The 14,810-nt window shown below is 53.1% G+C and overlaps 1 protein-coding gene across 1 annotated transcript; it reads right to left on the minus strand.

Annotated features, from left to right (window-relative positions):
• Window positions 1–214: 214 nt before the first annotated feature.
• MLN (motilin) lies at window positions 215–13,227 on the minus strand (the record flags this gene model as incomplete). Its single annotated transcript, XM_079712631.1, has 4 exons — window positions 215–228; window positions 7,609–7,717; window positions 11,029–11,145; window positions 13,111–13,227. The coding sequence occupies 4 exons, from the start codon at window positions 13,225–13,227 to the stop codon at window positions 215–217; spliced, it is 357 nt and encodes a 118-aa protein (XP_079568757.1).
• Between the last annotated feature and the right edge of the window lie 1,583 nt (window positions 13,228–14,810).

Here is a 14,810-nt window from a genome sequence, read left to right on the forward strand (position 1 = left end):
CCGCGGCGGAGCAGGCGGGGCCCGCGCTGGAGCAGGCGGGGCTCGCGCCATGTTGAGAAGGTCGTTCTTAACCGCCATGTTGAGAAGGTCTGCACCGCCCTATGGGCGGGCCATGATGAGGAGGTCAGAATCAACCTCCAAGGCTGCCATGTTGGGGAGGTCTGAGGGTTATTGGCGTTTTATTTTTGTTTTCCTTTTTTCTTTCCCACCTTGCTCAGTCCTTCTCGTCTGTAAGAGCAAGTGGTGTTTACCTCTGAATCCTCCTCCCCTTGCACAGTCCCTGGCACGTGGTAGGCACTCGATAAAGTCATGTTGATTTGATGGATGAATTACTCAATGGTAAGAAAATATTGCCTGCCATATCAGTAAACTAGGGATCTAGCCACCACGTTACAGTCACCCCAATGATGAGCCCTGAGGGAACTCAAGAAGGAAACAAGGGATGCCCGCCATCTAGCAGCCACTCCCCACAGTGCAGCTTGAGGAAACTGGATGAGAAAACACAGGATACTGGCCCCAGATAGCTGAGGTGCATGTGAAAGAATAGTTTAAGTGAGCCCAGACTCTTGCATCTTCCCATACATAGAAAAGTGCTAAATTCCTTAACTTGAGTTATCTGGTTTTCTTTTTATTGACAGCTATCTTTTGTTCCAACTACCTCGTGTTATTGCAAAAACTCCTATATATCCTGACTGCCCCTCTTCCCCGTCAGAACCGTTTTCTCAGTGTTATCTGAGAGGCTCTCTCCCGGGCTTGAAGTCCTAAGAATGTCTGCTGAATAAAACATAACTCTCAACTTTTAAGTTGTGCATTTTAGTCGACAATGGTGAAAGACAAGCACTGCCGAGAGTGGGGAGATGGAATCCTTTGCCTCTCTCTGCGCTTGGGGACCAATGCGTTCAGGGAAGGGCTTTGTTTGGGTTGTGGCGTAGACCCCAGGCATGCTCTGGGACCTGGTCTGAACTAAGGTCATGGTCGGCAGGCCTCTGTGTTTTCCTGGCTGTTCACTCACTGACATTGAGCCCCAAGGGGCTGCAGGGCCTGCCCTTGGCCAGATGCTGGCAGGAAAGGATCTCCCGCCAGAGGAGGACACTGCATCCCATCGTGGGGGCAGAAGAGGCAAATGCCCTTGGGCTCTTAGGGGCAGTTTGAGCCTGTGCGAGGAGGCCGTGTGGCCGGATGGTGGGATTTTCATAGGGAGAGATAGGTAGGAGAAGACCCCAAGACATAGTCTTGTGTCACCTGTGGATTTAGGTAGGGTTTTTTTTTTTTTTTTGCGGGACGCGGCCTCTCAATGTTGTGGCCTCTCCCATTGCGGAGCACAGGCTCTGGACGCGTAGGCTCAGCGGCCATGGCTCACGGCATGTGGGATCTTCCCGGACCGGGGCACGAACCCGTGTCCCCTGCATCGGCAAGCGGACTCTCAACCACTGCGCCACCAGGGAAGCCCAAGTAGGGGGTTCTTGAATCCAAACTCCACCACTATTAGACGTGCGATCATATCCAACTAACAGTTCTAGCCTGTTGGCCAGTAAACCTCATAGGATTGCTCTGAGGATTAGAAGAGGTAATTTGTATAAGGTGCTCAGGACACATGCTCCATAGTGTTTGCACTTAACCCATTTGTGTGCAGCGTCAGTGCTGTGTAGAACCTCCCACCCGACAGAGAAACCCCTAAGGAAAGCATGGGGAGTGGTGACAAATGGAAGTAACACTGTGGTCTTCGTTCTGCCTCCCACTCCCTCTTTGTATTCCTTCCACATCAATCATCAACTGCCCTTCCCAAACACTTATTGCTGGTCTCATAAGTCCCATTCTCTTTCTAACCCTCCAATTCAGTTCTCGCCTTCCCCCAATCTCGCCTCCTCCCCTATGGTCCCGTTGCCCACCCCCACCTTGTCTCCCCACCCTGGGTCCCTGGACAAGGCACCTCTGCCAGCGTTTGCATTCCTGCCACTTGCTCTATCACGGAGCATTTATCACTGGCCACATTGCGGGGGAAATGACAACCTCTGCTTGGTCAGGCTTCCGAGTTAGCCTCGCCATCTCCCCCGACTTAGCTGCTCCCATGTGGTGCGATTTCTCTCACCAAGTGTTGTTTTCCTTTTCTCTGCCTGTGTTTGCATGGAATACCATGAATTTGATATAGTGATTGCCTAACACATATACCACATAATAGTATTTTCTTTCTTTCTGAAGCACTGTTTGCATGACAAATGAGTTGGTAACATTTGTGCTTCTCCTTGCAGCTGTGCAGTTCAATATATAAAGAATGAGCCTTTCAGCATCAATACTGGCCCCATGTATTCTAAGACGGCTTGAAACTGATGCTTAAACAAAGCTAATGTTACAGCATTTCGCAGAGTTACAGTCTATTTCCACACAGTGGATCTCGGGCGATTTAAAAAAATACCAAAACGGGGCCACCCCTGGGGTGGTCCCCAGTGTGGGCTTTGTCAGCTTTCCTTGTGTTTGGGGTCCCGGCTGCTGCTACATACACCCAAGGACAAATGACCCCCAGCCCTCCCCCAGCCCCACCCGAACCCCGTTGTCTTCCCTTCAGCCTCCAACCCATCATGTTTGCAGCAGTGCCTTTCCTCGCCCCATCCCCCAGCGCTCCACCTCTGCCTCGCTGGGTCTAGCAGGCCTTTGGGGTAATGTGCCACCACTTACAGCATATTTGCCAGTCATGCTTCCCTTCCCCATCCCTCCAAGAAGAAGCCTCACAATCTGTTTGGAAAATCCAGTCAGAAAAAACCTCATGAGGGACCTCCCTGGCAGTCCAGTGGTTAAGATTCCGCTCTTCCACTGCAGGGGGCACGGGTTTGATCCCTCATCAGGCAACTAAGATTCTTCATGCCGCACGCCACAGCCAAAAAATTTTTAAAATTAAAAATAAAATCAGAAAAAAGGAAAATTTAAAAAAAAGAAAAGAAAAAAAACCTCATTAAAAAAAAAAAAAGAATAAAACCTCATGAGTCAATCATTCCTCCCAGGTCTTGGGCCTCTACATTTTCCTCCTGAACTCCCCGATCCAGTCCACCCCTTCCCTGGATTGATAACCCTTCAGGGTCCTCCATCAACATTCTCCACCCTCAAAGCACTTTTACCAGCTTCAGTGAAGTCAGTTTGTTGCCCATCAGCTTTTTTTTTTTTTGTGGTACACGGGCCTCTCACTGTTGTGGCCTCTCCCGTTGCGGAGCACAGGCTCCGGACGCACAGGCTCAGCGGCCATGGCTCATGGGCCCAGCAGCTCCGCGGCACGTGGGATCTTCCTAAACCGGGGCACAAACCCGTGTTCCCTGCATCGGCAGGCGGACTCTCAACCACTGCGCCACCAGGGAAGCCCCGCCCATCAGCTTTTATCCACGTGACCATCCCCACACTTCCGACACTGACCCTTAGGTCTTCCCCTCCGAAGGGCTCCATCTTAGTGCTTCTTTGCCACCATTGCCTGTGTCCTGTTGGGAGCTGCCCACGAGGCCCCTTTGGGCCTTCTCAGATCTGCCTTTCTGTGTCTCTTCTAGTTCTGCCGCTGGGCCTGTCGAGTATGGGAACACACATTTCCAAGAAGAGGGCAATATTGCAAAGTCAACGGCTGTCCTGTGTGCCCTCCTTTCTCATCACTTTGTTGTGGTTTTTTTTTTTAAGGTGAGCACCTCAGGCTGCGGTTGGTCTTCCTGATTTCTTAAAGTCAAAAGAGGGAAAACAAGCTCCAATATCTAAATCTACTTCATAACCACATCCACACATTTAGTAGAGATGAGGGGCCGCTTGGAGGATGCTCTGGATTCCCAAGGGGCTGCCATGCTGCCTGCTGTCCTGCCGACCTCTCTCTGTCTCGGCAGAGCCTTATAATAATAACAGCCATAAATCTTTTAGTGGGTTCCTTTCTCATTCTCTTCCTGCGAAAAGCCCTGCACACATTTATCAGGTCCTTAAAGATGCTCCAGACCATGGACTTGCCCTTGGTCCACCTTGTCCCCGGCCTCGTGCATCTCTCTTGGCTATTCTGGGCTTCCTTCGAACCATAGCATGGGTGGCGTCACACCGTGGTGGGGGCACTGGGAGAGTATGGTTGGAAAGGGGGACGATGTAGGTGCAATTTTTGGCTCAGATTTGGACTGGAACGACCCCAGCTCTGCCCAGCATCTTGCTGCCTCATCTCAGTACCCTGCCCTATCTCTCTAGGTCAATGAAGGGGCAAATAGAGTCACAAAAAAGTGTCAGAATGGGTTTATTGAGCAGTTATGTTACCTGCTTTTCATCAGCAGCTGAAAATTAAACAAAACTCTCACTCTTTTGGCCACTTTCACACCTTGATATCTGTGGGTAAGAGTTCCTTTAGAGGAATGGAATACATTCCCCAATGTCAATAATGAATTGTGTATGAAGAAAAATGTAATGCTTTCAGAACATTTTCTTTTGGGCTTTGTCCATGATTAGATTACACTAAATTATAGAGTACAGATATCAGGCAATTACTCTTTGCTTTTAAGTATTCAATTTCATGGCAAATCCACGTAGCTCAGTAATTATAAAATCACACCGACGTGGTTACAAAGAAAATACCTCATCATCTCCATCTTGTGAAACTAGGCTCAGGTCGCCCTATAATTACCCGTGGTCCTAAGTGTAAAAGTACATTCCAGATGAAAACGGGTAATCTGTAACTCTCTCTAATTGCCAGGTATCTGGAGAGACTCGTAGATTTTGCTGGATAAATCTCAGCCAGATGTTGAGAAGCCGCATGCTCGCCCTACTGGTTCCTCTGGGCACTTTCCCTGTCTCTGATGCTGGCTGGGTCCTGGTCTAGGCATCCTCTAGCTTTAATCAAGAGTGTGTCTCTCTTTACTTCTGTTTTGTGAAAACATGGTCATTTTCTCCTTGGCTCAGCTCAGAACCTCCCCAAGCTACCCCCCTGCCCCTGATCCAGTTTTAATTTCTTCCAGGGCTGTGCATGTCCTGTAAGCAGTCGAGTCTGCTGTCCTGGAAATGGAGGCGCTTATTGGAGAAAAAGAATTATTTGAGCCGATGATGAGAAATCGAACCAGTGGCAGGAGGAGGAGGAAAACGAGAGAAGAAAGGGGCCGACATATCTAAACAGGCAGCCGGGGCGCTGTGCATAAAGAAGCAGGTGGTGGCTGGGTCCCCGTTGTGGCTCATTACTGGGAAGAACTTCAGAGGCCACCGGGTGAGGGTGGGGGACAAGTCGGCTGCAGCGCTGAGCTTTGAACCGGGCTGTTCTGCGGAACCGACAGCATCCTCATGCTTCCTAGGTGCTGTCCTTGCTGAAGCAATTCCCATTGAAAAAGATGCAAACCATCCGGGGTGAAATCTCCTAGGTGTCTCATTTCCCTCCATAGCACCCATTTCAATCCTCAGAAGCTTCGGGAAAATTCCCCAGAGGATGCTGGGACACCCCCCCCCCCACCCGCCCCAGAAATGGGCGCCCCCTGCTGGGGGTGGGGGAAGGTGGTCTCACTGTAGTGGCAGATCTCAGCAGAGGGCAAGGAAAAGACGCGAAATCTGTGTTTTCCACAAGGAAAGAGACAGTGAACATTTTATTTTTTTGCTTCTTGGAGAGCGTTACTGATAACGGAGGAACTTGGTGAACTCGGAAGGGCGAGGAGGAGTTCTGGATCCAGTTGCTCCAATCGCACGCTTTATAGCTAGATTCCTGTGGCTTTTCCTCCCTTCACGTGCCCTGCTGCAACCCTCTCTCCCCGTTTATTAGCGGGTGTCTGGGCAGCATCTCCCGGGATCCGGCAGCTGTTCTTGGGTTGATCAGTACGTGCACTGGAAACTGTGAACATGCTGTGTGCAGGCTCTGGGTCCCGTGTAAGCTTCCTCGAGGGGCATTCAGAGCACTCCAAGCGAGGGTCCTTTTTAAGGGCTGAAGTCGTCTTGTTCTGACTGTTATCCACGGCTAAGCCCTTGAAGTGGCTGGGGCGGGTGGAGATACGGAATGGGCACTGTCGTCTAATTGTTGGTAACCTATAGATGGAGCTTGGGTTCCTAAATGGCCCCAGTTTATAAATAAATGAACAGTCATTAGCGTAAAATTAAATTAGAATGAAATTTCCCATCAAGTTTTGTTTAGAACGCAGAAATAAATGGGTTGGCTGTGTAATTTTGCCATAGATGCTGGAGCATGTAGTCACAAGGTGATAATAATAATAGTAATGTGCTTTTTGCTGGTGCCTCCGTCCCCAGATCTCAAGGCAGATATTACCACCTTGCTTTTGCAAAGGCTCATTGAGGTTAAAGGGCTAGCTGGAAGTTACCCAGCAAGGGGTTGAGCGCAGAGGCCTTAAAAGGCTCTAGTCCATTAGACCTCGAGTCAGTAAACAGAAAATGGACCAGGATTCAGGAGGCCTGAGCTCCTGTGCTTGCTCTGCCACTGACTCAGCACATGGGCAAAAGATGCCATCTCTCCAGGACTGTTTCCTTACCTAGAACGGAAGGGCCAGCGCAAATCTTCCAATTCCGTGGGTCTCAATTAATATTTGCACACAGAACTTACAAAAGGCACATGCTTTGCTAATATACGCACCATTTATGGCCAAACTCTCTCTGAGCTTTATTATTTCCCCCTTTATGGCATGACCTGACTCTGACCTTTGGAAATTAAAATATTAAATAAAAGAGTCATTTCTGTATATTTCATGATTTATTTGCTGGAGGGGGATTTGCTTGGGAGAAGGTGTTTTCCTTCCAAGCCCAGCAGATGGGCCATGCAGATGGGCTCCCGGGGCCTCCCGGGGGGTGGGGGGATCCGAGTTCCATCCAGCTTCTCCCCCAGGTGACCTGTCACTTGGCTGCTGGAGAAAAGCAAAGGAAATTTGCAGCTCAGAAGTGTCATCAGGTCCATCTGTGAAACCACCTTCTAAACCTGCCTGCAGGTCTGAGGAACGTGGGGAGGTCTGGCCAGACTCTCCCTCTAGCTTTTTCCATAGCCTGAGGCTAGTAATTTAACCTCTCAGTTCCTCCGCCCCAAACATTTTCCCCTGGCCTTTCTCCTCTCCTCCTGTGGACTAGGAGAAGAAATTGGTGGCTGTTTGTCACATAAGACCTAGCTTTGCACAAGTAACTCAGGCCGACCTTGACCCGGGGAAGGCCAAATGGGGCTCAGGACTTCGATTTGCAGAATGGATGGGGGAAAAAGAAATGCAGGCTTTTGTGGCCAGACTGCGCCAGGGTTTCCATTTGAGTCACCAACCAGCCTCAGTGGCGTTTGGAGAGGGAAGGAACAGATCTGTGCAGGGGGAGGGGTCGGGGTTGCTGTCATTTGTGGTCCTCTGCCAGAAAGGCCTTAGGGCAAGGGGTCTGAGCCCTGGAGGCAGGGCCTGGAGATGCCACTGGCTGGGGAATTGGGCCTCCCCAACCACCAGCAGCCACCCGAGGCCCGCCCCCTCGCCTCCTCCCCGTACCCCCACCAAATCTGTGATTAAGGCTCCCCTCGGAGATGGGGTAGGGTGTGGAAGCTTGAGGCAGAAGGCAGCTCCAGGTTCTCAAGAGCAAAGCAGAAAAACAAATCACAGCCCCCAAACCCTACTTGGCTACGCTGCAGGAATAGGAACCCGGAGGCGCCCTGGCTCTGCTTACCGTTCTGGCTGGACAGCAACACCTCACGCAGCAGACCTTTCAGGGTGGCCCGGTACTTTTCCAGCTGCCTGGAGTTCATCCTCATGCCAATTTCCACGGGAGCAGTCAGCTGTGAAATAAGGCAGAGTTAACAGGAAGGCAGAGTGCACCGTTGACCCCTGGGTGCCCTACAGGTGGTTGGAGGGACCGCGGGGGCGCCGTGCCACTCTTCCAGATCCTCTGGGGTCCTCTGGGAATTCTGGCCCCTCTCCCCAATTCTCTCCTGGGGGCTGGATCCTGGAAGTTGCTGAGACCAGCAGGGAGGGAGGAGGATCAACCAGCCTCACCCTGGTGGGGGAAGCTGGGATCAGAGGAGGAAAGTCCCCTCCCCTTCTCCTGAATGATAATAGCTAACACGTGGGAGTGTAGCAGGTGCCAGGTGTCACTCTAAATGCTTTCCATAGGTTAAGCCTCTCAATGACCCTATGATGTAGAGACACTAATGGGGATTAGTATCCCCATTTTGCAGATGAGGCAACTGAGGACAAAGAGGTCAAGTAACTTGCTCAAGGCCACACAGGTACTAAACAGCAGAGGGAGAAGTGCACCCAGAGGGCCTGGCTCCAGGGTCCATTCCCGGGACCCATAGGCTACGCTTTCTCTAGCACCTTGGGGACACACGTGAGACCGTGGAGGAGCTGTCTGGAGGCTCTCCACCAAGAGAGGTTGTTGGGGCAGAGCAAGGGGCACCAACTGATCTCCCCCCCTCAGAGCTTCCTGGTTCAATGGTCTTGCTGCACAAGCCAAGAACCCCTAACTCTCCAGAGACCCACGATGGAGGAGTCCCAGGCCTGCTCCCCCGCCCACCCGACACACCGGGGATGGGAAATGGACTCAGGAGCCCTGAAGGACAACCTTAGGGGCGGCTCTGCAGGCTGGCGGTTCCAGCCCTGCCTGTGCTGTTCCCTTGCTGTGGGAATGGTTTCCTTACTTTTATTTTTTATTTTTTAATTTTAATTTTTAAATTTTTTTTTGCGGTACGCGGGCCTCTCACTGCTGTGGCCTCTCCCGTTGCGGAGCACAGGCTCCGGACGCGCAGGCTCAGTGGCCATGGCTCACGGGCCCAGCCGCTCCGCGGCGTGAGGGATCCTCCCGGACCGGGGCACGAACCCGTGTCCCCTGCATCGGCAGGCGGACTCTCAACCACTGCGCCACCAGGGAAGCCCCAGTTTCCTTACTTTTAAAATGAAGAGGCTGGACTGGATGACCCAGAAAGGACCTCCTGGCCTGCATGTCATGGTTCTAAGGATAAGGAGAGGGGACAAGAGGTATCCACCCCAAGCCTCCTGAGATGTTACATCGGATATAACCTGTACCGTGGGAACCTCAGAGTCAGTGCCATAAACTCTGTTTCAGGTGCCTTTCGAGGGCAGTTCTGAGTGAGCTCCCCCTTTGCCAGGCGGATGACTCCCTCCCAGGCTCCCTCCTCTAGAACCCAGGGAGCATGCGGGAAGGAAAGGAGTGCCCCCCCTTCCTCCGCTGCAGTGACAGCACAGAGGTCACACTCTGTGCCACATGTGTGACCTCACTGTCTGTGGACAGCATGCTGTGGGGACCCAAGGGGGTGCAAAGATCACTGGCCAGTGTTCACTGGGAGGCAGGAGGTGTGGAGTCCAGCTCTGTTCTGCCTTGACCACTGTGTGACCTTGGCAAGGCCCCCACTCTCTCTAGATATCAGTCTGCCAGTCTGCCCCACCCCCCTTCCAGACCCCTTTACAGGAAAGTGTTCCACACTCAGTCCTGGGACTTCTTCTCTCTCCATCCACCCACCACCCCCACAAGGATCTCGCCTTGTCCTGGCTTGAAATTCTATATAATCGCTGATGACTCCCACATTTATGTCTCCAGCCCCAACCTTTCCTAAAGTCCAGACTTGCATATCTACCTGCCGGTGCAACATCTCCATCTGGGTGCCCAACAGGCATCTCACAGTTCACAGGTCCAGTCTGACCTCCTGATCTTCCTGCCAACCTGAGCCAACCACAGGCTTCACCAGCTCAGTAAGTGGCAAATCCTTCCTTCTAGGTGTTCCAGCCAAAAACCTTGAAGTCAGTTTTTACTTTTCTCTTTCTTCACATCCTATATCCATTCTTTTAGCAAATCCTGTGGGCTTGTACCTCCAAAATATTTCCAGAATCTGACCACTTTGCTCTGCCTCCCCCATGACCACCCTGGGCTGAAGTGCTCTCTCTCTCTCTCTCCTTCCCCCTCTCCTCTCCCTCCCTCCCTCTCCCCCTCTCCTCTGGGCCCACTCCTGCCTCAGGGCCTTTGCACTGGCTGTTTCTTCTGCCTGGAAAGCTCTTCCCCCAGATATCCTTATGGTTCACTCCCTCCCTCTCTTCAGGTCTTTGCACAAACACCAATCTACTCATGACACCTGCTCTGATCACCCTATTTAAAATTACCACCCACCCCATGTCCTTTCCCTGTTTTATTTTCCTCCACATCACCTATCCCCAGGCGACCTACTGTAAAGTTTGCTTATTTACCCTGTTTGCGGTCTGTTGCTGATGCTTCCAGTACCTTGTTTCTGTTCTCCCCGGGAGTATGAGCTCCATGAGGGCAGAGGATTTATCTCTTTTGTTTGTCACTCTATCCCCAGTGCCCAGAAGCGTGCCTTGCACGTAACGGAGGCTTAGTAAGTGTTCTCCGTCTGAATAAATGAGTCTGTGAAATTAAAGAGTCCTACTAGACAAACTCAAGGCTCTCTCCAGCCCTGACAATCTGTGCATCCTCACTGGGCGCTCAAGGCCTGGACCCTGGGTCCTGACGCAGTAGCTGTCTCCCGGCTCCAGTCTAGGGCAGGAAACGGCACCCCCGTCGCCTGCTCCCTGAGGACCACAGCTGCCTTCTGACTGGCCTCCTGCCTCCACTCCTGCCGCCCCTGTTCTTTCTGAGTCGGAGCAGATGACCTCCCTGCTCTGAAACCCCAACAGCCTCCCAGGCGTCTTGCCTGGCCCACCAGGCCCTGCTGGCCTCTTGCCCTCTCTCAGCACCCCCTGGGCCTCGAGGGCCTCCGACCCACCAGGGGCTTCCTGAGCCGGGCCTTTGCACTCCCTGCTCCTTCTTCTGGGATGTTCCTTCTCAGCTCTTTGCATGGGTGGCTCCTCCTGATGCTTCAGGCTTCACATCAAATGTCACCTCCTCTGAGAGGCCTTCCCTCCACTCCCGCAGCCAAAGCAGTGCCCCCAGCCCCACCGTCACTCTCTATTCTACCTCCTTATTTGGTGCCTAAAATGGTTTATTGTCTCATCTTTGGTATCTGTTTCTCCCTCCTAGGATGGAGCTTGTTGCCTCAGTGTCTGGTTCACAGAACATTCTGTGGTGGCTGGGGACCATCCCCCTACTGGGTTTCTCTGCATTGCCCCCCTGTCTGCTTGCCTTGGTAACTTCCTTTTCTTCTTCCTCCGAGAGCTCTGCGGGGTCCAGAGGGCCCACCTCCTTGGACCTCTGCTGTACACTCAGGGATTTCTTTTGCCCTTCATACTGCTCCTTTTCCTAGGGGTCGAGCACAAAACAGTACAAAACTCACCCTCCCTCAACCACCCATATGGCCCCTTGGAGTCCCTACCCAGAGTGCTAAGTGGCCAGAGCTCCCGCTCAGGCCGAAAGAATCCCTTTTCCCAGGCACCTCTCACAGGGTGTCTCAGACGCCCAGCGGCTTGACAATGGCCCTCGATTTGCCCAGCAACAAGTCAACTCGAAGAGGAATCCGTTCCTTTGTAGTTCAAACGTTACACCCAGGTTGTTACTGTTAATTAAGTTAAAATGCTGAAAATAATGGCCGCCCTTCTCGCGTATTAAGTGTGAAAATGTGTTTTTCTTAGCAAAGAGCCTGTAAAAGAGATGGTGAGGGCGCCGTGGGGTGGCCCCCGAAACTGGAGTCCCTGGGAGGTGATTTATGAGGCAAGACAGGGAGATGAATTATGGAGGAAGGAGTTTGCAGCTTCTTCATAAAAATGCCAGTGCCTGGCAATTATGAGGAGGAAAACCACAGAGCAGATTAATGCCAAGCGTCCTTTGGTTGCCATTTTGCCAGTTCGTGTAATACTGAGTTTGACTCTTTCTGTCCAGCCCCACATCTTGTCGGGCATCCTGCTTGCTAGGTCCCTGAGCACTGAGCTCAGATACACCCCCGTTCCTTTGGTTTCTCTGAGGACACTCTGGGGGTTCAGCTCTGGGCCTGCCCTGGGACATGGTGATTCTGGAACAGCTGGTAATCTGGTTATCTTTCCTGCAGAGGGAGCCAAGTGGTGGAAGAAGGTAGGTTTAGGGGATCCTCTGTATCTCCTCCATCACTTTGCATGTCCACCCCTGAAGAAGGGGAGCTGGGTCCAGCCTGGCCTCTGTAAAGGATGCTGTTCACTGGGTGTGTGGAAACCTACCCCGGGACAGAGGCTGTGCCTCAGGGCCACGTGACCTCCCAGAGAACTGACTCAGTCATGGATCCCTGTTGGAGCCTTGGTCTCAGACACGTGGGACATGAACGTCCATTACTTCATCCCATTTAAAGAGAAACAGGGAATTCCCTGGTGGTCCAGTGGTTAGGACTCTGTGCTCTCACTGCTGAGGGCCCGGGTTCAATCCCTGGTTGGGGACCTAAAATCCCACAAGCTGTGTAGTGCGGCCAAAAAAAGAAAGAGAGAAACAAAGGTGGCGAGACACTCAGAACCCCTTGATGTCTAAAGTAAAAGGCCCAGGGAGGCAGGTCCAGCAGCCCAGTTTTCCTTAGGCTCCGCTGCCTGAGTTCCATTAAGCCTGCCCTGTTTTCTTCTGGGCTCTAAAGAGAAGGAGGCTTTGGCCACCACTCCCTGGAAAGGCACCTTCTTTCCTGCTCAGACATTTGCGCCCACCTGTCCCCCATCCTTCTCTCTCGAGGCCCTCAGCTCAGGTTCCCCTCTTCTGCACCAGCCCACCATGTTTTCTCCTGCCCTGAACTCAGCGCATACCAGCAGCATTACTTACTGGACAATTAATCACGTCCTGCCTTGTGACATCTCCCTTTTGTTTTCTGTTATTAGTGAATCTTTCATATGTTTGTGTCTTGGCTCCCGAACCAGCTCCCTGAGGACGGGAGGTTCTGAGATTTCCTTGCGTGTCTGGCCTCTCACCTGGGGTGGCCCTTTGTGCTGCAGAGATGCTCCACAAATATTTATTGGCTTGTTAATTGAAAACTTCCCCTGAAGGATGGGCAGGGGTGGGAAAAGATGTCGCCTGTAGGAGCCACTGATACCTTTGTGTTACTAGTGTAAGAGTGGAAGTGGCCGTGCAGACGGCTGGGGCCTGGGGTTATCTGGGGTCCTGGTTTTGCATATTCGCCTCAGTGTCCCTGGCATAGCTGATTAAACATGGGTTTATTGAAGGGACACAGGCCTCAGAGAAACTAATGTGACTTCAGTGCTGAGCAGGGCTGCGGGTCAACTCGGCCACACTGGGGAGGCGGGCACCCTGGGAATATCTTACCTGCATCCTCTGGACTTCGCTGTAGGTGAAGATGGGAATGTAGGCTTCCGTCTGGGAAGCCAGCATGGTGGCTGCATGCACCACCAGCAGAAAGGCCACGGTCTCGCGGGACAGCATCCTGGAGCTGGACGAAAACAGGGAGCTCCTGTCACCAATGTAGGGTACAGGGACACGCTGCTGCGTTAGAGGCAGGAGCCCTCAGCTCTGGTCCATGGCCCACGTGGAGCTGTGTGATCTTGAGCAAGCCACTTACCCTGTCTGGACTTGGGTCTGGTGTGGGGCTGTACCAGAGGAACTCAGAGCCCCCTCTCTGCCCTAAGCACCTGGGAGAGGCTGCCCTGCCCCCTGCACACACCGGGGAAGAATCATTCCACTTGGCCCTTCCCTTTGTTACTGACGAGGTCTCCTGGGGTCAGCTGGGCTGATGAAGCAGGAGGGACCCCATGCTGCAGATTAAGAAACTTTTAGATTGTCAGCAGAACCAAGCCCCAAGATCCAGAGAGCCCTGCCTGCTCCCTGAGCCGATTAGGATGATAAAAGGGATGCACCCAGGCCCAGCTGATTCCAGCTCTGCCCTGGGAGCACTGGGCCAAGACCCCAGGTCTAGAGAGGAAGGGCGGAGACCCTCTGCCCATGCGGAGGCAGAGCCAGATGGAAGACTTCAGCTTGGAGCAGCATCTAAGAGCAGAGCAGGGTTCCCACCCCTCTGGGCCAGCACCGGCTCTGGAACAAACCCTTTCCCAGCTCCAGCGAGTCCAGCTGCCTGCTGGCCGCCATCCAGAAACAACTTCCTCCCTGTAACAACCCGCACCAATGCCACCAGTGCTGGCGAGGTGCCAGCGTGAGCATGTGTGAGGCCCTCCCACATCCTGGAAGTGGGTGTGTCAGGAATGGCTGGCGGGAAGGAGGGCTGCCAAGACACCAGGGAGCAGGTGGGCGTGAGGACCTCAGGAGTGCAGGGACTTGAGAGAGGGGCCGGGGCAGGATGGTCCTGTGGAGGGGGGCGTGGCCTGCTGGACGCTGGCCTTGGTCGATTCCTTACCATTCCAAGCCCTCTCTCGCACACTCCTCATGCCCACCTGGGAGCAGGTGTGATCTAGGGAGTGGAGGAGGCCTGGGGAGGTGAAGGGACCCATTTGAAGGCAGTGTGGGCTGGAGGCCTGGCCTTCTGAGGCCCGGCGCTCGTCCTAATACCCTCTCCATGTGGCCTCTGCCCACAGAAAGGGGAGGAGGGCACCACAGGGGGCAGGACCCTGGAGCAGGGAAGGGAGACCGGAGCAGCCTCTGCTGCAGTGGGTGGGGGGGGATTACAGGGTTCAGATAAAGAGCTTCTGGGGGTCACCTCAGGGCTCCCACAGCCCTTGGGAGAGCTGGATTCCATTGGGAGGAGAAGGTCCTGCCCCAGACTGGCCTCCAAGCTTCCCTACAGGTCCAACTTCGACTCTCCCTTTGGAGAGAATCTTCCAAGGCTGTGGGCTTGCGTCCTGCCTCTCTGCTAGGGCCTGTCTCCTTGGTTGTGTGAAGGCCCCTCTGTCTTCTTGCTCTCCCACTGCCCTGTCCTACTTGGTCTCTCCATGTCGCTAAAACTCCATGAGAAAGAACACGAGAGCTCAGACAGCCAAAGCCCCCTATGCCGGCTGCATACAAATTCCCAGGAGGGTGGGAAGGACCACCCACCCACTGAAGACCACGTCTCAGAA

This window comes from Hyperoodon ampullatus (genome assembly GCF_949752795.1).
Source record: "Hyperoodon ampullatus genome assembly, chromosome: 10".
Classification (NCBI taxonomy): Eukaryota; Metazoa; Chordata; class Mammalia; order Artiodactyla; family Ziphiidae; genus Hyperoodon; species Hyperoodon ampullatus.